This window comes from Dipodomys ordii, unplaced genomic scaffold (assembly GCF_000151885.1).
Source record: "Dipodomys ordii isolate 6190 unplaced genomic scaffold, Dord_2.0 Scaffold66, whole genome shotgun sequence".
NCBI classification, from domain to species: domain Eukaryota; kingdom Metazoa; phylum Chordata; class Mammalia; order Rodentia; family Heteromyidae; genus Dipodomys; species Dipodomys ordii.
In genome coordinates, this window is record NW_012267282.1 from 360,279 (window position 1) to 384,349 (window position 24,071).

The 24,071-nt window shown below is 56.0% G+C and overlaps 1 protein-coding gene across 1 annotated transcript in view; it reads right to left on the minus strand.

Moving 5' to 3' along the window:
- Fbrsl1 (fibrosin-like 1) overlaps window positions 1–24,060 on the minus strand; it is a 57,572-nt gene extending 33,512 nt beyond the window's left edge. The window contains exons 1-4 of the mRNA XM_013023183.1: window positions 23,957–24,060; window positions 11,427–11,627; window positions 3,511–3,615; window positions 1,634–1,669 (exon numbers count right to left, since the gene is read on the minus strand). Coding sequence (XP_012878637.1) covers window positions 1,634–1,669; window positions 3,511–3,615; window positions 11,427–11,621 — 336 coding nt within the window. The 5' untranslated portion in view covers window positions 11,622–11,627; window positions 23,957–24,060. The remainder of the gene's footprint in view (window positions 1–1,633; window positions 1,670–3,510; window positions 3,616–11,426; window positions 11,628–23,956) is intronic.
- Window positions 24,061–24,071: the final 11 nt, after the last annotated feature.

Here is a 24,071-nt window from a genome sequence, read left to right on the forward strand (position 1 = left end):
CCTCAATGCAGATGGCTGACCCTGCCGCCTGCAGGTGGTTCCTGCCAGCTTGGCCTGTCCTGGTGAGGGCCAGCGTCAGGCTACCACACAGCAGCCTGGGTCTGAACTGTTCAGCCCAGTATCTGATACAGCTTGGACCATAGCACTGCTCATAAGACCTGTGCCCGGTAGATACTGCGAAGGGGGAAGCCCATCACAGCCAGCGCATTCCCAACCACCCTCAAGGGGGCTGCCATCCCAACGTACAGACAGAGGTAGGTCCCCATGGACAGCCACCTCCAGGGACCACTGCCCAGAGGTGTTCACACACCCTAGGTCATGCCCAGGCCCATCGCAGCTGGGGTCTAAGAGGAGCCCAAGTACTATGCATCCTAGGAAGAAAACAGGGGTGCAAGACTAGGGAGCAGGGCATAGGATATGGGAGGGAGGGACCAGATGAAGCTCTACTCTTGGTTTAGGCAAGGTGCCTCTGTAGAGTTCACTAAGCTTGTAAGCCAGGGTCCCCACTCTGGCTCACCCCTGGTCCCCTATATAGTACCCAGCAGGAGCCCCAGGGTGAAGCTGTAGGGGCTGTCCCACTGGGTAATTAATGGGTTAATTATATACTCCATAAAAGCAGTGTGATTTAGAGTGGCCAGGCAGGCCCCATAGCTGGCAGTAAACCAGAGGCTGCAGAGATGAGGCGGGCAGGTCCAAGCCCTGGCCTGCAAAGAGCCAAACGCTGTAAATCTACGGAGCTCTGGGTTTTATGATGTCATTAATGTTCCTCCTGACACTTTAAGTGATAAGGAGGCATGGGGGCCACTCCTGAAGGCCCATGAGTACCAGTGCCAGGAGCCACTGCCATCTCAAGCATAACAGACAAGCCCAGCTCTCATTTCTTTGTGGTGGTGGTTGTAAGGCCTGAACTCTGGGCCTGGGCGCTGTCCCTCAGCCCTTCAGCTCAAGGCGAGCGCTCCACCACTTGAGCCACAGCGCCACTTCTGGTTTTCTGGTGGTTTATTGGAGATAAGAGTCTCACAGACTTTCCTGCCCAGGCTGGCTTTGAACTGCGATCCTCAGCTCTCAGCCTCCTGAGTAGCTAGGATGACAGGCGTGATCCACGGGCGCCCGGCTTCCAGCTCCCATTTCTGAGGCGGTCCACACGGCAAATGAGCAGGGTGTCAGGCCCCTTGCGGGCCTGGGTGTGCGTGCAGATATAGGGACACTAAGCCCCTGCGAGGCAGATTTAGGAAGCATGCACCTGGCTCTCCATCTCCAACCCATCTCCCACAAGTGGGGCCACTCCCTGGATGTCATCCCAGATGGCATCTTCGACACTGAGCACCTTCCAGGTCCCCGTGGAACCCGAGGCCAGTACTTGCCACCCACAGGTAGCCTGGCTCCTCAGCTCCTGGCACCTGTGAGGGGAGCCCTGCCCTCAGAGTGTTCCTGGGCAGTATGCTCTCTGCCAGTTTTTGCCAGACATGTCTACCCGCCACTGGCCCCACAGCGGTTGGGTATGAACCATCCAGGCTCTGGAAGGACAAGTCCCAGGGTGGTGGAGCACCCGGTGGAGAGCTGCTAAGTAGGTGCGCTGGGCGGTCCCGTGGCTGGGACGGGGGCAGCAGGAAGGAGGAGCTGGGAGACTTACAGAGTAGCCTCTCCCGGAAACGGCCTGTGCTGAGCTCTGCAGGAGGAAGAAGGAGACAGTTAGTGACAGCCTGCCGTCCAGCTGATGTCCAGCCCAAGCGTCCAGCAGTGCAACCTGAGACAGGCCTGCAGACTTGGGGCAAGACTACCAGACCCTGCTGAGGGAGGACCCCAGGCAAGGCTGGCTGTCGTACCAGGGATACCTCGGGACCTTTCATTTTGGATCCGGTCGTGCGGCCTGAACTCTGGGCCTGGGTGCTGTCCCTCAGCTCTTCAGCTCAAGGCTAGCGCTCTACCACTTGAGCCACGGCGCCACTTCCGGCTTTTTTCTTTGTGCTTATGTGGTGCTGAGGAATGGAACCCAGGGCCTCAGGCATGCAAGGCAAGCGCTCTACCACTGAGCCACCTTCCCAGCCCCACCTCGGGACCTTTCTGAAAGCAATACAGCCCCTGTAGCTGTTCCTGGCTTCCAGGAGGCTTAGGAGGGGGCACCATCCTGTAGAGACACTTGTGGATGATCCTCAGCCCCTCCAGGGGCCAAGGACACTAACCATCACCCCAACATGAAGCAAAAAGACCTTGGAAGGGAGGCCCCCCCTCCCACCCACATGTGCAGCGTAAGGTGAGAACTTGAGCTCTCCTTCAGTGCCCCTTCCCTGCCTAAGCCCACAGAAAGGCTTCTTGGAGTTGCAGTGGACCAAGACTCTGAAGGAAGGTCACAACAGGAGGCTGAAAGACAGCTGGTGGTCATGAGCGGTCCAGGTGAGGGCCTGGCAGCATGGCCTGAGTGGCCATTTAAGCTCCACTGGGACAAAGCCACACATGCAGCCATGTGGAAGAGGCTGTGGCCAGCAGGGCATGGGCAAAGGGCTGAGCTGTAGAGGGGCATGCAGCTGGTTGGTGCCTGGGCGGGGCAGGGGTGATGTCAGCAGGCATGTCAGGGGACGGGATGCAGAGGCTGGAGGAGGGTCAGCAGAGGGAGGCAGGGCTGGCGTGCTCAGCTGCCACCTCCTCCCCACCCCTGAAGAACAGGGGACCTCCGCCCATCCCACCGTGTGGCTGCCACGGCCGGGCCAACGGGGGGGGGGGGGCTGTCAGACAGAGTCTACCAGAACCCCTGGCACGCTGGCCCAGGCCTTGGCTAATGAGGTGGGGGTGGGACTGTGACTGGTGAGTTGTCAGCCTGAAGCTGGCTGTGCTCAGAATGTGTCTCCACTCATTCTGGGCAGCAATTAAAGGCATGCTAACTAGGGCAGCCCACAGCCCTAGACAATTACCAGCCTCTTTTCCCATCTTATGGCAACAAGATCAGAGCCTGACAATTATGCCCCCCTCAGGGCTGCAGGCTGCACCCCCAGACCCTCATGTAGATGATAATGAGACTGGTCTCATTCAATCTTGTCCTGTAAAACTCACTATGCTATGGCCACTTCAGGAGCAGGGTATGGGTGTCAGCGTGGTTACCTTCTGGGTTGGAGAGCTCCCTGCCTCCACCCCAGCCCTGGAGGGGTCTGTGCAAAGTCTGGAGTCAGAACCTAGCAATCCTGGCTGTGCTCGTCGGGCGCCATCCCAAGCCTGGCCGTCCCAGGCTCTCAGTGACCCTGAAGGTGTGTCTCCAACTGAGATCACTGCAGGAACGTCTCTGCCTTATACCTCCAACCTATGCACCCACAGCAAGAAGGCCAGACCTCCACCCTGCTGCGGCCCACGTCAGTCCCAGACTGGCGTCCCTATGGGTAACTTCTGCGGGAAAGCCCTCATCAGTACGAAACCACAAAATGGCCAGTGCCCAGGAGCTCCCTCCATGCAACGTCAGGGCCCGGAGTGAGATCCTCAGCAGGACTCCACCCGTAACACTGGGGTGCACTGGGTACTCACGTCGCTGAGCTGGTCTCGGGAGCTGCTCCGCTGGGAGCTGGTGGCTTCGAGGACACTGTCTTCGTCGCTGTTCTGGTCACCACCTCTGGACATGGCAACCTTTGTCTGGGGACAGGGAAAGACAGCCTCAGGCAAACCTGCCCTTACCTATCTGTAGCAGGGCTCCTGGCACACACAACACTGTCCCTGACCTGATCCTACTCCATCCCCAGGCCTCCCTCAGCCACTGGGACCCAGCAGGTTCTAGGGCCTAATCTGCCAGTTGCCCCCATCTCCAAGCCGTGGACCTGGAGTCAGATGGAAGGAAAGCAAGAGGGGCAGAGCGCTACGGAGCAGGGAAGCTCACTGGCTGGCTGGCTCCATGGGATGGGACGGGAGAGAAGTGCCTCCGATGAAGTACTCAAGGTGCTATTCAAGCTGTTCTCATTTTCTCAAGCCCCTAACTTAAAAGATATCCTGTAGACCATGAGGACTCCTGTCCCCACGACAGCCTGGCTCTCCTCCTGCCAAGGCTGCCCAATTTGGGCAGCTCCTCCCTAGTCAGCTCCCTAGGAAGCGGTCATAGGGACACTGCCGAGACTCCGTGCCCAGTGTTTCCTTCAGTTGGCACTACAGCTCCCTCACGGCGGCTCCTCGGTACCTCAACCTGCTGTCTGTAAATCAGCTGACACAGTGCTCTGGGCACAAGCACGTGAGGCCAGCTGAATGGCATTCTCTGGCCTCAGTGTTTTGCATGGGTAACCGCTTGCCCTGACAAGAACCTATTTTCAATTCTACCTTTTTTGGTTTTTTTGGTCGTGGGGCCTGAACTCTGGGCCTGGGCGCTGTCCCTCAGCTCTTTCAGCTCAAGGCTAGTGCTCTACCACTTGAGCCACTGTGCCACTTCTGGCTTTTTCTGTTTACGTGGTGCTGAGGAATTGAGCCCAGGGCCTCATGCCTGGGAGGCAAGCATTCTACCACTGAGCCACCTTCCCAGCCCCTTCAATTCCACTTGATAGACAGGAAACAGGTCTGGGGAGGGGAAGCAGCCAGGCAGGGCTAGACCCAGAGCACTGCGTGTGCACCTTTTAACCTGAAAATGACTTCACACCTGCACAAAAATGAGGGAAATGAGCCAGGCACCAGTGGCTCACGCCTGTCATCCTAGCTACTCAGGAGGCTGAGATCTGAGGATCGCAGTTCAAAGCCAGCCCGGGCAGGAAAGTCTGTGAGATTCTTATCTCCAATAAACCACTTGAAAACGGGAAGTGGCACTGTGGCTCAAGCGGTAGAGCGCTTGCCTTGAGCTAAAGAGCTGAGGGACATCGCCCAAGCCCAGAGTTCAAGCCCCATGACCGACCAAAAAAAAAAAAAAAGTGAGGGAAATGAGGAATACCAGGCCCCAGTGTGAATGTGCCATCCCAGACATTCACTTACACAGCAAGCTGCCTCTGTCACCAGCTGCTGAGGCTGAGCGCTCTCGTGTGCTTGGTCTCCTTACAAACACGCTGAGCGCGCAGGTTCCGGCCAGAGGGACACTACGGGCCATGTGGAGGAGCACGACGGTGCCGCCTCCCACCTCCCTAGAGCCACTGTAGAGCTCGGCCAAGTCTGCGGTCAGAGTCCAGTCATTTTGACACGAGCACGTGCCAGCCCTGAAACCTATCCAGGAACCAGTCTGGTTGGCTGGGGACCGCCAGAACTCCCCATGTCTGCCAATTTCCGAGGTCAGGCTAGAGTCCCCCAGCCCCACCCCCAAGGGCTTCAGGATTCCAGGAGTTCAACACTCCTTTCCTCATGAGGCTGGCAGACTGCCGAGGCCCACACAGAACCAGGGCCGTTCAGGCGCAGACAGGGCCCCAGGGAGAAGAGATTCCGGTCTGCGTTCAGGGTAGAGGCCAGAGTGCAGCTGAACCTGAGCCACCTCGGGAGCCAGTACTCCTCTTGTCCCTGCCCGGACCCCACCAGGCTTTCTCTCCTCTTACCCCAGTGCTAACCCTGGCAATGCCAGTCATGTTCGAGGTCTTCCTGCCTACTACCCGCACGGCTGGACCCAGGGCTGGGAATGTGGCTTAGTGGTAGAGTGCTTGCCTGGCCTGCATGAAGCCTTGGGTTCGATTCCTCAGTACCACATACACAGAAAAGGCTAGAATTGGCACAGTGGCTCAAGTAGTAGAGTGCTAGTCTTGATCAAAAAAGCTCAGGGACAGTGCCCAGGCGCAGAGGTCAAGCCCCAGGACTGGGGGGGGGGGTAAGAAAGGTTGGACCAAAGTCACTACATGCACCAAAGATCTGGTACAAAGCTGCTGAGTACAGCTGCAGGGCTGCTGGCTGCCCAAGGACACAGGGGAGGAAGGATGCGCAGGACACTGCTTCACAGTACGGACAGGGGACCCCTCCCCCCAATGGGACATGGAGGCAGGTCCCCACTCCGACTCAATAATGGAACCCTGCAGGTGGGATGAGCTGTGGACTGATGCTCTTCCTTAGACGACTGTTCGTCGGAAGGCCCTATCCCTGTACAATTCTGCGAAGCTGAATCTTGTATCCTAGAAGTAATCCCAGTCACAGACCCAGTCACACGAAGCACACACATACCGTCATATACATGCCCATAAAACCTATGGGCAACACCATTTGTTGTCCACGCCATTCCTCTAGCATCTGCCCCCCTGCTCTGTGCACTTGCGTAGGTATACATGGCCCCTGGGACCTCACAGCCCCTCAAGAGAAGCAACACAGCATGCTGCACACACGTTCCACGTGCACGGACACGCGTGCTCTGGCCTCCCAGCCATTCCACGCATACCTCTGAGACTGTTGGGCCTGCTATAGGCAATGGTCACCCACCAGGAGCCTTCCAGGGGCTGTACCCTCAAGTGCCGCCTACAGACTTGCCCACGCTCCCCAGTCTTAGGCCAAGCAGCATGATGTTGGAAGGAGCTGAGCTGTGACCATCCCAAAGTGTTCTGCTGCCCCGCCTCACCACCCTGCTCTTCCTAGGCCTGAGCCCCAACTTCTCATGTATTCTCTAAACCCTGGCACAGATGCCACAAAGCTGAGTGCAGGTCCTGGCTGGCCTGGCTCCTCACCAGACTGAGTGCAGGGCCCTAGGCCTTGCCCTGATTGCTCCCTCCCTGAGGTCTCACGCAGCATTCTGCTGGGAACCCCCTGCCTGGTATGCCCCCAGGCCTAGCCACCCTAAGGCCTAGCCATGGTGCTTTCCATGTCTGTTCTGGTCATCATGCTTAGCACAGTGCTGACTCTCACACCTGTCCCCCACAGGCATCCAACTTTGCCTAGACTTCAGGTGCTGAGCCCTAGGTGAGGTGGGTCACCCTGTAACCACTGGCCCCACAACCCTCCTTGCTGCTGCTTTTGGTGGTACTGGGGCTTGAAGTCAGGGCCTGGGCTTGCCAGGCACCACTTAAGCTACCCCTTTGGGCTTTTGTTGTTGTTTGTCATGGGGCTTGAACCCAGGGCCTGGGCCTTGTGCCTGAGCTCTTTCACTTGAATCTAGTGCTCTACCACTTTGAGTCACAGTGCCACTTTCAGTTTTCTGGTGGTTAGTTGGAGATAAAAAGCCTCATGGACTTTCCTGCCTGGGCTGGCTCTGAACTGCAATCCTCAGGCTCAGCTTCCTGAGGAGCTAGGATTACAGGCTTGGGCCATCAGTGCCTAGCCAAGCCTTTTGTTTTTTTTAGTGTTTTTTGGGGTCTCACACTAACTTTGCCTGCGATCATAAACCACAATCCTCCTACCTCAGCTTCCTGAGTGTAAGGGACCAGAAGCATGTGCCATCATGCCCAGCCACAACCTGCCCCACGTTAGTTCTGTTTACTCCCGACTCCCACCCCAAGGGCAGGAGGTTGCTTTGGTCACTGTTTGTCACATGGAAATATTTCCTCAAGAATATGGCTCACATGGTCCAGCCTTGCAGTGGGAAGCTATGAGCACTGTGATCAAGGTCTAGCTTCTTAAGTTGCTCTCGGTTCAATTGGCACCTGCATGGCTTACTCTGCTCAGGTCACAGGGACCCAGCTGGCTTCAGAGGCTTCCACCTGTCTCACTGAAGAGCTGTCCACTGTCGCAACCAGGGGACACTGCCAGCCCCAAATGCACAGGACTGTGGCCATTCTGCCCTTTGTCCTCTTGACTCATTCAGGCCCACACATACAGGCTACACCAGCCCTGTCTTTGGGGAGGGGCAGGCACGGTGCATGCTTCACTACTCTTGGTACAACAGAGCTAGCCAACTGTGTCAGTGGCAGCCGCCAGAGAAACTCTCCCCAGCCCACCCCCAGATGGACAGACAAGTCAGGTTCTGCCGGGGCCATGGTTCAAATCCTAGGCCCCCCCATGCACACCCAAAGGGAACACAGCGCCGTTGAGTGGACGCTGCTAAACAGCACAAAACTGGCCACCTGTGGGACAGGCTCCAAGGGAGCCTGGGTTCCACCTTCACAGGTGCCCCCCCAAGGCTGAAGTAAGAGCACCACTGAGTGGACGGCCCTCGCTAGCCAGGCCAAGAGGGGCCCAGGACAGGCTCCCTGGAGCATCCTCTGCTGAGAAGTAATGAGCCAGGAGCCAAATCTAGACGTTAGAGGACACAGTTTTTTCTTTTTAAATTACAAACACTACTATTAAAAATAATCACATGGCACTTTTTATTCTCTTTAATCAAAAAAAACAAGCCCTGAATTCATGGGATGGAGGCCTTAGGTGAGCACCAGAAAGGGGACCTAGCCAGGGTGGGCAATGCTCAGAGCTGCCATGGCTGGGGGATGGGGCCAGGCTGCAGGGCCTGGGTCCTCACAAGTAGGGAAGGGAAAAGCTGAGCGTTAGCAGTGCATGGGCACAGAACCGGGGATCCCTAGTCTTCTGCCTGTGAATAGCACGTGGTGGGCTCCCGCAGGGCCTGGGGAGTCTCAGGAAGGCCCCCCCGTCCTCTGGACATCAGTTCCTCTTGAGCACACCCTTGCAGACTCCAGGAGACCTGAGTGGAGCTCTGGGGCAGGGGAGGGCTCTGGGCAGGATTAGGTAACCCTCACTACAGATGGCAGGCTGTGAACAGGCAGGTATAAGACAGCCTTTTGAGGAGCAACGTTTACAGGTAAGGCCAGTCTGAATGAGGGCAGCCAAGAACAGAACCAAACACAGCCAAGGACGAGGCCTGGAGAGAGTGGAACTTGCCCTGAAGATTCCGGCAGCTGCTCTACTGTTGCCCCCACTGGGCCAAGGCAGCCCCCCAAGAGGCAGACCTGGTCCCACCCATCTTGCATTGGAGAACCCTCCTCAGGCGGGTGCCAGAAGAGCGCCGTGGCCTGAAACCTGGTCCTCAGAGCTCACCTGTTGGCCAGTTCACCTAGGCTATTCTACGTGGAGGCAGAGGGTGCAGGGGCCAGAAAGAGTGGGCCCAGACAAGTGAGTCCTGGGCTGACTCGCCCATCACTCATGTCAACACGCCCTGGCACACCACACAGACACACACACATACCTGCATACCTACACACGTATGAAGACTCAGAGATGCAGAGACAGTGTTAGCAGTTTAGAGGCACAGAGAGTTGCTGAGGGGCTCAATGGGCTTCCAGCCCTGAGGGTGGCTGTGTGTCCTTTCCCAGAGGGTGTATATCACAAAGCAACACACACGGGGAAACGGTGACACCAAGAGGCCCTGACATGTGGTGGCGGTGGAGGTGGTAAGATTCTGGGTACAACTCCTCTCTCCTGATTGGCACAGCTGGGGTCCTTGCCTCAGGTCAGTCCAGCAAAGCATCTCTAGCCTGCAGGGCTAGGGACGCTGGCCCTAAGGACCCCATGAACAAGGTTCACCCAAGGTGGCCTGCAAAATTCATCCAGGGAAGTACCTGTGGGCATCAGGCTCCAGGGCTTACAGATGGAGCATGGCGGACCACCCCTGGGGCAGCGTATCGAGTCCACCGAGACCTCAGGGGCCGACAGGGATGGCCCAGAGTCAGGAGTGAAGGCTGGGACTGACGGGTGGGCACCAGGTCTAGCAAGGACTGCCGCCTTGGCTGGCACAGGGGTCTCAGGAGAGGCTGACGGGACGGGCCTGGCTGTCCTAGAAGCGAAGGGCGATCAGGGATGGGAAGCAATGGCTGTGGTTTTCGGGGCTGGCCTGGGCCCAGAAGACAGCGCAAGGGCTGGCAGGGATTCTCTGAGCCCATGAGTGGCCGCTTGGGCGTCTGGGGCTGCTCTGGGCTCAGGAGGGGCCGTTTCTGTTGGTGTGACTGTCTGGGGCCCAGCAGGGAAGGTTTGGGAGGGATAGTCTGCTCTGGGCCTTCAACTGATTGCTGGGGCTGTCTGAGGCTCAGCAGTGACGGCTGGGGGTGGTGGGGGTGGCCAAGGAGGGACCTCTGGGGCTGGCTATGCCGACGATGGGCTAGAAGTGCCTGCCGGGGGCAGCAGCACTGGCCGACAAAGGATCTGGCGGGTTGGTGGCATGGGTGCATGATGAAGAGTGACTGTGATGGCCGGCACTGCCGGCACTGGGCCACTGGGGCCCGCAGGGGCCGGCAGCACTGAACGGAGGCAGCCCCACAGGACCGGCCACAAACACATGGTGTAGCTGATGACCGCAGAGGCCGGCAGCAATGCCACTCGGCCATCTGGGGCCGGCAAGGGTGACAGGGAGGCAACAGGGACCGCAGTGGGCGGCAGAGGTGACAGGTGGTCAGCAGGGACCGCAGTGGACGGCAGCGGTGCCCTGGAGCAGACAGGGACCGCAGGCGCTGGCTGCGTAGCCTAGGGCCTGGGAGGGCCCAGAGGGGCCTGCAGGGCTGTGCCAGGCGTGAATGCTGGTCCTGGCAGAGCAGATCTGGGGCTGGAACCAGGCGCTGGGGCCGGCAGTGCTGACCGGGGCCCAGAAGAGACCGCCGGGGCTGGCCAGGCTGTTTCAGGCCTAGAAGTGAGCGCTGGGGCCAGCTGTGCTGACCCAGGGGTGGCTGTTGTGGCTGGCAGGGTTCCCCAGGGTCCGGGGATGCCCGACGGGGCTGGCAGCGCTGACACGGGGCTGGGAGGGGCCCCTGGGGCTGGCTGGGCTGGCTGGGCTGGCGCTGTTGCTGTTGCTGGGCCGGACTGTTCTGGTGCCAAGGGCTGGCTGGGAGCGGCCCCCCTTCTGGGGAGCACACCTGCATGGAAGAAAGAGCATGTGTCCACCTGGGCAGGTGTGCCTGCAGACCCCCCGTCCAGCCCAGGTCCCTGAGACATGCTGCTCCCTTGGCAGAGCCCAGTTCCCAAGAGAGCTCAAAGTAGAGCCTGCAACACTCTGAGCCCCTCTCTGAAGAAAAGGTGTGGACTCCAGGTCTCCAGGAAGAACACAGCTGCAGCAATGAGTCATGCCCGGGCCTGGCCCAGGGCTCAGGGCAGCGCTAGCCCAGCCTCTACTTTCCCTAGCAGTCTTTTTCTGGTCTCAGCCCTAACCCATCCAGCAAGCAGCCCTCTTTCCTGGTCGCACCTGGACCACTAACCACAAGTCCTGTGCCTCAACAGCCCTTCTCCCCCGCCAAGGTTTGGCAGACAGCACAACATGCACAGCCTGGGACCCGGAACTGTGCCTAGAACTGTGCCCAGCCTCCACGTTCCTACAGACAGCCTGGGCACCCTGGATACCTACAGTCGGCGGAACCTGACAGACGCAGCGGGAGACGGGGCCAGCCTATCCACGTGGCACTGTCACCTACTCTGGACATCCTGGGAGAGGCAGCAGCACTGGCCCAGCAGGCCTCTCCAGTGGGGCCGGGGCAAGTTCTTGCACCGCTACAGCCAGCCTAGCCCCTGCTTGTCTGCCCTGAGCCTGACAACGATGGAGGGTGTTGCCAGGCAGGTCAGACACTGATGGGTTAGTGTCCAGGTGCTGTGCGGCCTCGGGGAAGACCCAGTCACAGTGCCCAAGGGGAGGGACAAGCACTCACCTGCTTGGAGGGCTGTAGCGGAGCCTTCCTGGCCCCTTCATCACACTGAGGGTCCAAGTCCTGCCCTGGGCTGCCCATCTCCAGGGACTGCCTGTTCTCGCTGGGCTCTGCAGATGGGCAGCTTTCCAACTCCCGGGGTTTCTTGATGAGGCGACGCTCCCACCTCTCTTTCCGCTCGTGTGGCTTCAGGGCCATATCCTTCTGCAGGGAGAGATAGGGAAAGCCCATCACTTGGGAGGACCCTGAGGGGGGCACACTTCTGAGCTCAGGAGGAAATTCAGGGCCTCTGTCCCTCACACCTGGTAGGCTCCTCCTGCCAGTTCTTACCTGGCCTAAATGCATCTCCACCTGGACAACATGCAGTCTCCAATCTCATTCCCATTGGCCCCGAGGGCCTTAGCCTCTGCTCTCCCACGCATGGCTGGCTTCCACCACCTGCCACGTCACTTGAAGTTGCCTTCCGCCTTGCTTTTTCTCTGGACTGTGATGTGCCTCCACCCAGACAATGTGCCATGCTCAATCAGATGTCTCGAGGCCTTCATCTGCCCGTCCCAGCACAGGAGCTCCGAAGGCAGCCTCCACCCACCACCCCGGAGAGGGGCAAAGTGCCCCCGCAGCCAAGCAAAGTGGAATGAATCCCAGCTCTCCACCCAAACCCGTCTCTCTGTCTAGCTCATACCGTGTGGCGGGTGATGATGCCCTCCTGCTCCTGTCTATGCACCCAATGTCAACTGGCTACTATGTGTCATATGCACTCCAGAGTCACATCCCACAGCCTCACTGACCCCTCACCTACTCCAAAGGCTGCCAGACCACGCTGGCTATGTCCCAGTTCTCAGACTCTGCTGTTGGCTCTTGGCTTTCACCCTCATACCCACCACCCTGCAGGCCTGCCACATGAAGCAGTGACACATTTGCCCACACTACCACTAGGCTGGGGTCCAGCTGGGGCAGGACATCAGCGTGTCAGAGGCCTGGGCGTAGCTGGTACTGCTGTAAACTGCACACTCACATACCTCCCCCGCGAGGCCCTGTGCAAGGCCTTCATTCTTTCAAACCTCTGTCTAGATCCTGCACTGTGCCTAGCACCATCTGGTTAGAGGGATCACCTGGAGAAAATGTAGATGGCTACAGGCAGTGCTACCTAGAAAGGAGCCAAAGTCAGGTGGGGCAACACAGGGGACAGTGGCCTGGTATCTGAATCAGCCACTGTCCGGCCCTACGGGGACCTTTACAGATTGCTGCCTCAGTCAATGTCCATCCAGGCAAGTGATTCTGGGGTCTGAGCCTAGTCTCTGTGCTCTGAGCCTAATATAGTTTTTTTTCTTTCACTTCCAACTTGTCCTTCAATCCCAGCATCTTCTTTTGGCAGAATTTCTCTTGGCTCAAGGCTGAGCAGGACAAAGGAAATCCCCCAAGGGTGACAATTTGCAGGGGTGGAATACTGGTAGGTAGCCTTCCAGGCCTGACCCATGATGTTACCTGGCTTTCTCGTGGATCTAGGTTCTGCATGCTCTAAACACATGAGCTTTTTCACAGCTAAAAAGAGAAAGAAAGGGCTGGGAAGGTAGCTCAGTGGTGAGTGCTTGTCTAGCGTGCATGAAGCTCTGGGTTCGATTCCTCAGTACCACATAAACAGAAAATGCTGGAAGTAGTGATGGGGCTCAAGTGGTACAGTGCTAGCCTTGAGCTGAAGAGTTCAGGGACATTACCCAGGCCCAGAGTTCAAACCCCATGACCGACGGGGGGGGGGGGCGCGAAGCCCAAGGAATATGTGTTTAGGTATCCAGAGGGCACCAGTGGCTCACGCCTGTAATCTAGCTACTCAGTAGGCTGAGATCTAAGGATCATGGTCTAAAGCTAAGTCCCAGGATCAGCACAACAACAACAACCAAAAAAAAAAAAGGAAAGGGAGAAAGAAATGAGATCGTCTAGATTCAGATGAACAACGGGAGTGCACTAGGTGTGGAGTCAGGACAAGCAGGGTGGTCCCAGGAGGGGGACACAGAGGAGGCTAGCTGAGACTGCAGACTGGGTTCTGAGTAGCTGGCCTCACGTCAGAGCCATAGACACGGCCAATGTCTGTTTATTGGGAACTGGGCCCCTTGGGGCCCTTTCTGTACATCAGTACTTCTGAGATGGGGAATCCACTCTGGGGCCTGTGTTACCTGACTCGCCATCCCTGGTCTTGGAGCAGGGGTCCACGGTGGGGCCACGGACACCCATCTATCTGCCCGCAGTCACAGCCTCTCCACACCCGCAGGGCCCTAGGCCATGGATCCCCATAGTGAGATGGCTCAGGTCTGACTCTGGTCCCACTTTAGGCCCCTCCCAATCACAGCACAGCTGCTGCTCAGGCGTCACCAGGGGTGGACGACCCTGCTTCCCCAGAGCCTTTCTGGAGCACAGAGGTAGCCACCTAAGTGTCTCACTCAAGACTCAGGGTGAGCCAGGACGGGACAAGCAGAGATGATGCCTGAGGCTGGGCCACCCCTGCATCTGCCACCAGTACCAACCAGCAAGGTGTGGGCACAAGGTCCAGCAGGACTGGGGCTGGATCGGCTTAGAGAAAAGAGAAGCCCAGAGCAAGGCTGCAAGGGCAAACAAGGAAGGTGTAGGGGAACAGGATTCCAGACTATTCCAGAACCCTTGAGCCATTATCAGGAGGCAGGAGAGGAGGCATATTTTACCTCTTCATCCTTCCCACAGATGGGGAAACCAAGGCCCAGAGAAACACAGGACTATACAAGTGTATGGTAAGGGAAACCTATAGATTTGAACCAATCATCTAGACAGACAATCATCTAGGAGACATTTGTCTCCTAGGCCCAGCTAGCTGAGAAGTCCAGGAGCTTGGGAAAGAATGGCTGCCCTGCTGGGAAATGTACTAAGGCCTTCCCTGAGCCTGGAGGCAAGCACAGGCAGAGCCCAGCCATGGACCAGGGAGATGGAAAGAACTGGCATATACACCTCCACTGTGTCTGACAGACTCCTCCGGGAGTTCACAGGGAAGAAGTGTCTGAGGCTGTGGAGAAGGCACGTCCATGCCAAGGGGCACTGTGTGGCTACCGTGCTGCCCCACCCGCGCTGGGGCCAGCTCCCCCTGAGTAGTGGCTGGGGTTCCTGGGATTGGGCTAGGAGTACAGGCCTCAGGGGCATCCCAACCCCAGTGTGGGAAGGACAGGCAATGTGGGGCACAGGAAGTGTTGGGCAGAAGGAAAGCAAGGTCTGGCTGGAGATAGGATTAGCGCTTCAGGCCCACGACTGGGGTTCTGACTGGACAGTGTGGTCCTGTGAGGAATCTTCGTGTTCCTGAGGGAGAGGGAAGCCTAGACTGTGAGCGTAAGGAGGCTGTGGGAATGGAGGGCCATCGTGAGGGTGGGGGGGGCCTGCCCAGAGGGAGGGGGCCAGGCCTGCGTCCTCACACTACCAATTACCAGCACTGTACATCTGGACGGTATCTCACATGTGCCTGCAGGATGAGAACAACAGCATCCTCTTCAGTGGCTGCTGAGGATACGACCGTTAACGCATCCCAAGTCCTAGAGGCGCACCTGGCACCAGGGGTGGTACTACATCCGACGAATGCCAGTATTCCTGTTTCTGCCATCTGAGCACTCACTTCAAACTGGCAGCATCGTCTATGGGGAACTGGCCTGGGTTTGAGGTGGAGCCATTCCATGAGGCTGTGAGTGAGCAACACAACGCTGCCACTGTCCTCTTTACAGCTGGAGAAGCTAAGTGAGCAGGCACCACCTCCAGCTAAGCTGCATGTGTGGCTCCACGTCCTGGCTACTTGCTCCCAAAGCCAAGAAACTGTGCCTCCCCCGGTACAGCCTGACTTTAAGATGCTATCTTCCAGGCTGGCCAGGTATCCCGATGTTGGCACGCACACATGTGTACCTGTTCCATGCTGCAAACAGCAAGCTGACACACTCCCCAGCACTGGCTTATCACCTAACCCCCTCAATCTTGAGCACAGCAGTGAGGACTAAAAATCCACATTTCAGCTTTCCACAGATACACCAAAAAGCTCCTGGCAACTGGGCACCAGTGGCTCATGTCTGTAATCCTATCTACTCAGGAGGCTGAATCTGAGAATCACAGGAGAGTCTGTGAGACTCTTATCTCCACTAAACTACCAAAAAAGCCAGAAGGGGAGCTGAAGGTCAAGTGACAGAGTGCTAACCTGGAGCACAAAAGCTCAGGGACAGGCCTACACCCAGAGTTCAAGCCCCAGGAACAGAACAAACAAGCAAGCAAGCGAACGAACAACAGCAACATAAAAAAGAAAAAAGCCTACTCCAGCTCTCAGAGGAGAAATGTCCTCAGGGAGCCTCATTTCTATCCCTTTGGGGCCAGAAGCACTTCCCCAGAATGCTGAACATCTGTGTGTTCTCCTCAGACACCGATGGCCTCTTACTGCCCTCCTGATACTCACTGGTGAGTAGGCCTGGAACACAGCTGATGCTCAACAAACACTTAAGACAGGGAATGAGGACAGCACTGGCTTCTGCTAGCCTCGTCAGCCTGCAAGCAGGTAGGATATTCAGGGTGGCAAGCCCAAGCTGCTCTTATCAGCTGGGGGCCTCTGCTCCCCACCCCACCTTGTCACATAACCTTTGTTATTACAAAGAGCAGCCCACCTAGCCTGCAGGAAAAGAGGAGGCAGGTCAGCCACAAGCCACCCCTGTCATGTGCCAAGTGCCCCGTCCACACATCACAGGATCCTGCAGCCCTGGAGGTATCCGAAGGACAGATACACATACATGCATAGACTTGCACATACACACACATGCAATGAATGCCCGGCCTTGACGCAGGGACCCAGAGGCTCCCTGGATGTTGTCCCTTACACAGGGGAAAAGGACGGTGCCACAGGCAACATGGGAGGAGTCAGAGTCTGCCCTTTGCTCACTAAGAAGGGGTCAGGTCGTCCTACCAGAGGAGGGAGAGTGGGTCCGAGCCCAACCCTGGCCTGAATTCTGGCCTGGGGGAGGCTGAAGGGCCTCTGCGGCCTGTGGTTACTTGAGGCACACAGGTGCTGAGGGAATGAGTTAGGGGAGAGGTGCTGAGGGTCAGCCCAGACGGAAGAGACACGCTGCATCCTGGGCAGACGGCTGGGACTCTGCACCGGGCAGCACTGACCTGAGCCTTTCACATGGACAGTGCTGGCCCAGACAACAGGACTCTCTCCATCCTGGCTTCAGCCCACAGGTCCCCTCTTCAAGAGACCTCCTGGTCTTGAAAATCCAGACTGTTTCTCCCCTCCTTGATCAGCCCTCACCTGTTCCAGTCTCCCCACTATCTGTTGTTCCACCAAAAATCATCTTAACGAGTCACCAGCGAACAAGGCTGTAACCGGGATCTGAGAACACCGACCAGTTCTTGCTTTTGATTATGGGGCTTGAACTCAGGATCTGGGCCTGTCCCTGAGCTTTTTTGCACAAGACTAGCATTCTACCACTTTGAGCCACAGTTCCACTTCCTGTTTTCTGGTGGTTAATTGGAGGTAAGAGTCTCACAGACTTCCTTTTTTTTTGGGGGGGGGGAGGGGGGTCAGTCATGGGGCTTGAACTCTGGGCCTGGGCGCTGTCCCTCAGCTCTTCAGCTCAAGGCTAGTGCTCTACTGCTTGAGCCACAGTGCCAGTTCTGGTTTTTTACTGGTTTATTGGAGATAAGTCTTATCAACTTTCCTACCTAGGCTGGCTTTGAACTGCGGTCCTCAGATCTCAGCCTCCTGAGTAGCTAGGATTATAGGCATGAGCCACTGGCACTGGGCTCACAGACTTTCTTATCCAGCTGGCTTCAAAACGGGATCTTCAGAACTCAGCCTGCTGAGTAGTAGGATTACAGGTGCAAGCCACCAGTGCCCAGCTCTCTGGTCAGTTTTGAGAAAGCAGGTGTGTCACACTTTGTTATGGAGTACAACAAAAGACAAGAGTGGCTCCCAACAAGAATATACTAGCCAGTGGAACAAGACAGCCACAGACCCCTGTAGGCATGTGGTGGCAAAACTTCAGCCACAGGGGCTGGGAAGGTGGCTCAGTGGTAGAGCACTTGCCTTGCATGCTCGAGGCCCTGGGTTCGATTCCTCAGCATCACATAAGCAAAAAGAAAAAAGCTGGAAGTGGCGCTATGGCTCAAGTAGTAGAGCGCTAGCCTTGAGCTGAAGAGCTGAGGGACAGCACCCAGGCCCAGAGTTCAGGCCCCACGACCGGACCAAAAAAAACCCCAAAAAACCACTTCAGCCACAGCAATCTGGAATGGGAGGGACCTTGCTCTCCAGGCCACGCACAACTATGCCCCGGGTATGAGTGTAGCTGCGGACACAAGAGAGAAAACCCAGCTCAGTGAGCAAGGCCCAGACAGAGGCTTCCTCGTCTAGGTCCACTGGAGACACTGTAACCAGAAGCAAGGAACAGGAAAGACTTCTTCAACCACGATGTATGGATGCTCACAAACAGCTTTGGAAGTGCTAACAAATACAGGAAGACATGGAAGGAAACCCTGCACTACAGTACTGGCCAACAGTGGCCTGAGGGAGAAAGAACCCTCTAGGAGCTATCAGTAGGAAAGAGAACTCAGAGGATTACTTTGGTGCAGAATTCTTGTAAGAAGAGTAGTAATCATTATTAGAAAATAAAGTGTAGCGGGGCTGGGAAGGTAGCTCGGTGGTAGAGCGCTTGCCTAGCATGCATGAAGCTCTGGGTTCGATTCCTCAGCACCACATATGCAGAAAAAGCCAGAAGTGGTGCTGTGACTCAAGTGGTAGAGCGCTAGCCTTGAGCTGGGATAGCACCCAGGCCCAGAGCTCAGGTCCCACTACTGCCAAAAAAAGAAAAAAAGAAAGAAAGAAAGAAAAGAAGTGCAACAAAGTTTCTACTCACGAGTAACAAACACACACAAAATACCAAGGTGACCAGGATCCTGTTCCAGCCTATAATCCTAGCTACTCAGTAGGCTGAGATCCGATGATCTGGAGACTGGTAACTGCATTAACCAGAAGTCAGAAGTGGGAGGCATTGCTCAGCTGGTGATAGTCTAACCTTGAGCGAAAAAGCCAGCAAGAACACAAGGCCCTGAGTACTTGCACAAATTTAAAAATAAAATAAATCTGAAAATAAATACATAAATAAACAAGCCAAGTATTTGTGGCTCACCCTGTAATCCTAGCTACTAAGGAGGCTGAGATTTGAGGATTGTGGTTTGAAGCCAGCCTGGGCAGGAAAGTCAATGACACTTTAATTTTCAATAAACTTCTTAAAAAAAAAAAAAAAGCCCCAAGTGGAGTTGTGGTAGAGCACCAGTCCTTGAGCAAAAGAAGCCCTTTATGGACAGTGCCTAGATGCTGAGTTCAAACCCCAGGACTGGCACAAAAAAAATTTAAAAATGATTAATTAAATACACTAAAGGTTAAAAAAAAATCAGGAGGGAATGCCTCTCTTTGGAGTGTATCTCATACACATCTTCTCAGGCAATGGCTTCTCAGGCAATGTGACCAAGCCAGGATGCCTAGGGAAGCTCACAAATACAGAGCATCTGCATCTGCAACTCAGTACCCTCCCCTCTACAAACAGAAGTGTCCCCTGGACACAGCAGAAAGTTGCTGGCTGCCAGGCAACCACGGCCTACAGGAAGAGTTCAAGTAGAACAGGCAGTCAGGTCAGGCATGCAGCTCACAGGCACGCTTGGGAAAAAAACCTTCGGGGCACAGCAGACCAATTCCAAGGCCCAAGTGTGACGGGGGCACCACAAGGAGGCAGTGTGGCCACAGTAGGGACCCAGCAAGCTCTGGAAACCCCAGACCAGAGGTGACAGGCCCAAGAAGTCAGAAGGACAGGCTGCAACACAGGGCAGGGGGCTGCTGGGGATGCAGTGCACACGGGGAGAAAGTGAGACCTCTCGGGGAGCCACAGGGAAGGGGGGAGGGGGAGAGAACAGGTGCAGGCCCTGTTCTACCACAGTGCTAGCCAAGTCAGGCCAAGAGCTGCAGGCTCCAACAGGGAATCTGGTGCTACATGGGCTGCTCAGGATGTGGTGGGCATTAATGACCATCTAGAGACCAGAGATGCTCTGGCTTTTACATGCCATGTCCATTTACTCTCTCAAAAGGGACCAGCTGGGCGCTGGTGGCTCACGCCTGTAACCCTAGCTACACAGGAGGCTGAGATCTGAGGATCGCGGTTCAAAGCCAGCCCAGGCAGGAAAGCTCGTGAAACTCTTATTTCCAATAAACCACCAGAAAACCAGAAGTGGCGCTGTGGCGCAAGTGGTAGAGCTCTAGCCTTGAGCTGAAGAGCTGAGGGACAGCACCCAGGCCCAGACTGAAGTCCAACGACTAACACACACACACAAAAAGGGACCAGTCTCTACCCACTGTGGTTTTCTGAAGGGGCCGAGGCTAACAGCTCCTCTGGTTGGGTTGTGCAAGGCTGTAGGCTGCAGTTCCATGACTGTGGCCAAAGCACACTGCCTCACGGGGCTCAGTTTCCCCACCTAGAGATCAGGAGACTGAGATTCCTAAATGGAAAACAGCCCTTTGCCAGAGCTTTCCTCACTAATAATGAGCCCGGATACCCTGATGTTGCAGCTCCATTCCTGTCCACGTAGGATGGCCAGGTTCCAGTGTACCATCCCCTCAGAGCACCCACCCCCAGAACCTCCAGAACGCAGCCAAGGGAGGGCACCTCCAAATCTCAGCAGCCCCTCAAGAACCTGTGGGCTCCTGGCTTGCACCCTGCCCCCAGAGGTCCTGTTTGCTGCTGGGTGATAAGCTCTGCTAGTCACAGCCTGAGCCAGCTCACCCAGGACAGTCTTGAAGTGGGGACTGGATGCATGTTGGAAAGGCTAATGTGGAATTAACTCTTTCTTTTTTTTTGGTCAGTTGTGGGGCTTGAACTCAGGGCCTGGGCACTGTCTCTGAATCTTTTTGTGCTCAACGCTAGTGCTCTACTACTTGAGCCACAGCACCACTTCTGGATTTTGAGTGGTTAATTGGACATAAGAGTCTCACAGGGACTTTTCTGCCCAGGCTGGCTTCGAACCACAATCTTCAGAGCTCAGCCTCTTGAGTAGCTAGGATTACAGGCGTGACCCACTGACATCCAGCTAATGTGGAATTCTTGAGGTTTGTGCTGATTTTTGTGGGTTATCAGAGTAACATACTGACCTGAGAATGGAGAGATACATAAATGCACTACAGCTAGTATTTTAGGCCATTTTCCTTTCCAACTTTACCCCCAGTACAAGGATACAGGAAATGACCCCTTCCCTAGGTGGATGGTACAGCTGTACCTGGCTATGTCCCCACTCAGGAACTCTATGGAGGTGCCTCAAAGTCACCTTTTCATCCATCTTTCCCATTTCATCTTTCCACAGTTTCACTTTTGAATCAGGTGAGTTAGTCTGCTGGTTGAAATAGAACAATTAAGAAGAAAAAATTTTAAGAAACAATTACAGGAATGTCAAACTAGAAGGTAGTTTCTATCCAGGCCAGTAGCAGAAGTACTCCCAAGCAACGGCTGCCTCCCAGTGCTTGGATCACAGCACTGTGAATCAAGGCGGGGAGGGGGGGTGGAGGGGCGGGGAGAGGCACTATGCAGGACCAGTCAGCCTGGAAGATACAAGTCTGCCTGGGGCTGGAAGCAGGGCTTGGCCTGCTCCCAGGGGATACAGGTACCAGCATAACCCGTTCTGTGGCCTGAGGTCAGCTCCTTGTGTCTGGCACAACCTAGGAAGTTCCTCTCAGCACAAGTGCTCCCCAGGCAGGCGCAATGGCTGCCCCTGCTGTTCACTCCCACTGCCTGGGGGAGAGGGGAGAGCAGGGGCCCTCAGTTACCTCTTGTCAGTACAACTAGGACACAGTTGTCACAGGAAAGAGGGACAAACTGGCCAAGTGTCCCTGTTTCCTTACTTTAGTCCTGAATTACCTTCCTACCCTAACGGAGAAGGTCTAAAGGGACGAGGCTCAGGCCTGCAAAGCACCTGTGAAATCTACCTGCAAACATATCCTCAGTACCACCATGAACACTCTGATCTGAGCCAGTGGGTAACTAAACTGCCACCCTAGGCCCCCTCGGCTGACAACCTCTGCCATAACACTGGAGGAGCACCTGCTGGCCTCCACTCAAGTACAAAGAGACCGCTCCCCCTATAGGGCAAACACAGGTGTATGGAGAGGGATGAGGGCCATGTGGGCTCAAGAAACCTGGAGCAAGGGGTCTGCATAAGAAGGGGCTTGTAGTGATGCACTCAGCTCAAAGGCAACAGACACTTCTATACATAAAACTCACCTCTCCTAGATCTGACCTGCTATTTTGCGGCTCACACCTATCGCTGTACCTGGAAAGGTTGGATGAGCTGCCTTTGGGGCTATACTCAAACAGTACCAACAGGTTAGAATAGCCCCTAGGCCTGAAGTGGAGTGACTGTGGCCCCTGGGCATGCAGCCGGCATCTTCCCTCTGAGTTTCCCACATGCGTGCCGCAGGGAGCACACATTAACTGTGCAGGCTGTGTACTTAGCACTCAATGCACTATGACTCAATGTTCCCATCTGTGGAGTGAGGCTGACCAGCCTCCTTTTAGGGTCATTTGAAAGATAAATAAATTCATGTTGATAAAAATGGACTGGCAGAGTGAATATCCCTGAACCAGTTATTACAATTAATGTGATTATGCATTATCTGGACTTGTGGGGTGAGGGGGGACAGGGAATCACTATACTTTAGTAAGAAACAAGGCCAACCAAGCCTCCTCTGGCCAAAATGAACGTTGTGACTTGCCTAGAAGTCCTGTACTTTTCTGAAGTGAGCTCAGACAGGCATGGAGCATGGCTGGTCTGAGCCTGCAGAAGTTCCCCAGGCCAACTGTCCACAGCCTGGGGAGCAGGTGAGCCGCCCTGCTCTTAGAGCTCTTAAATCCAAGTGGGTTCAGCTCATGACAACGTGCTTTGACCTTCGACAGTAGTAGTCTGCCTTCCTGAAAGGCAATTCCTTTCCTCTCTCACACCCTCCCTCACTGCATAAATGTGCACAAGGTACTCCCTATGAACTGAGCTCTGTTCTGGGCACTGATAGCCGAAAGGAAACAGGAACAGAGTCTATTTTCTTCCAGCTAATGAGCTCTCATAGGGAGAGGCAAAGGGGACACCAGTGCTGTGTCACAGAATGGGGATGACAAGGAACAAAGTACATGGGATGGGAGGGATGGAGGGATACTCCAGATGAGGTTCAAAGCAACACCTGGGCTAAACTACAACCACAGAAGACAGTACTCAGGCACAGGACAGTAGGTGAGGCCAGACACCCAACAGAGAATAATGTATGAAGAGCAGAAGGGATGAGAAAGTGCTGAGTGTCCAAAGCTTGGGCCATGGTTAGTTTTTTTTTTTTTTCCCCTCCTGGCAGAAAAAAGAGGTGGGGCAGGTATGCAGTCCCACATGTGGAGCATGGGACAGTATTGGCAGTCTTGTAAGCTACAGAGAAAGAGCACAAGGCCTGGCTATAATATGAGGAAATTCCCACCATAATTATCATGAAGGCGGAAAACCCTGGGCCATTTTTTCCTCAGTTCAGATCAGCGTGGGTCAATACTGGAGATGGGTTATCCCACCGACTATCCCAGGACCCCTGGTTTGTGTGTCCAGGACCCCTCTCGTTTCCAAGGTGTGCACAGTGTAGACCACTGGATAGCATGGAGAGTGCAAGCTATCAGACCCTGCTTGGTCCTCCACTCACAGGCACCTCACATCTCTGTCCAGCCAACTGTCTAGACAGAAAGTGGCAAAGTGGTCCCAAGATTACTTCCTGTGACTGTCAGCACCTAATCATGTGGCTCTCTACAGACCCTGCAAGACTCCAGAGTCGGCCTGAGCTGGCAAGAACTTCCATTAGGGACATGAAGTGAGCATCATCCCTTCCCCAAAGCTTACCCAGGAAACTGGAATCCCTGGCCACCTGCCAGGCCCCCAGGGAGTGAGGAAGGCTGGACAGTGATCCCTGGTCCCCAAAGCCCAGCAGGACTCCCGAGTAAGTATTCACCCAGATGGAGGTCTCTGCGTTCCTGGGGGCCAGCAGGGCAGGAAGAGGCCTCGAGGTGTCCCAGGGCCTGGCAGCATGTCGGCCCACCTGAGCTGTGGGACCCAGCAGCTCCTTTCCCATCCCGCTTGCTATCTTCCTAGCAGTGCTTCACTTCCTTTCCCGCCCACCCGAGTTCAGACAAGATGGGCAGTTGGTATGTGCTCCGCAAGTATCGTCCAGGACAATTCAGCCAGACACCAACAGCCTTCACCCGTCTACTTCCCGGCAGCGGGCAGCCCAACAGGAGAAGTCCGAACAGCGCCAGGGGGGCTCAACGGGAGGATCCCAAGTGGTCATCGAGTCACCCAGCCCACCCCGCCGCGCTGCCCCGCGCTCCCGGGACGCGGACATCAGCAGGCCACAACGCCACCCCAGGGGCGGCTCGGGCCCGGGACTCCTCCGGCCGAGGCTGGGGCGCGCGGCCCGGGGCTCCCCCGTGCCCACCTACCTCCAGGGCCTCCAGCGTGCTGAAGCTGGCGATGGCGAAGCCGTCGATGACCTCCTCCTCCTGCGAGCTGGATTCTCGCCGTCGCCGCCTCGGGGTCCGCGCGGCGCGGGGCGCG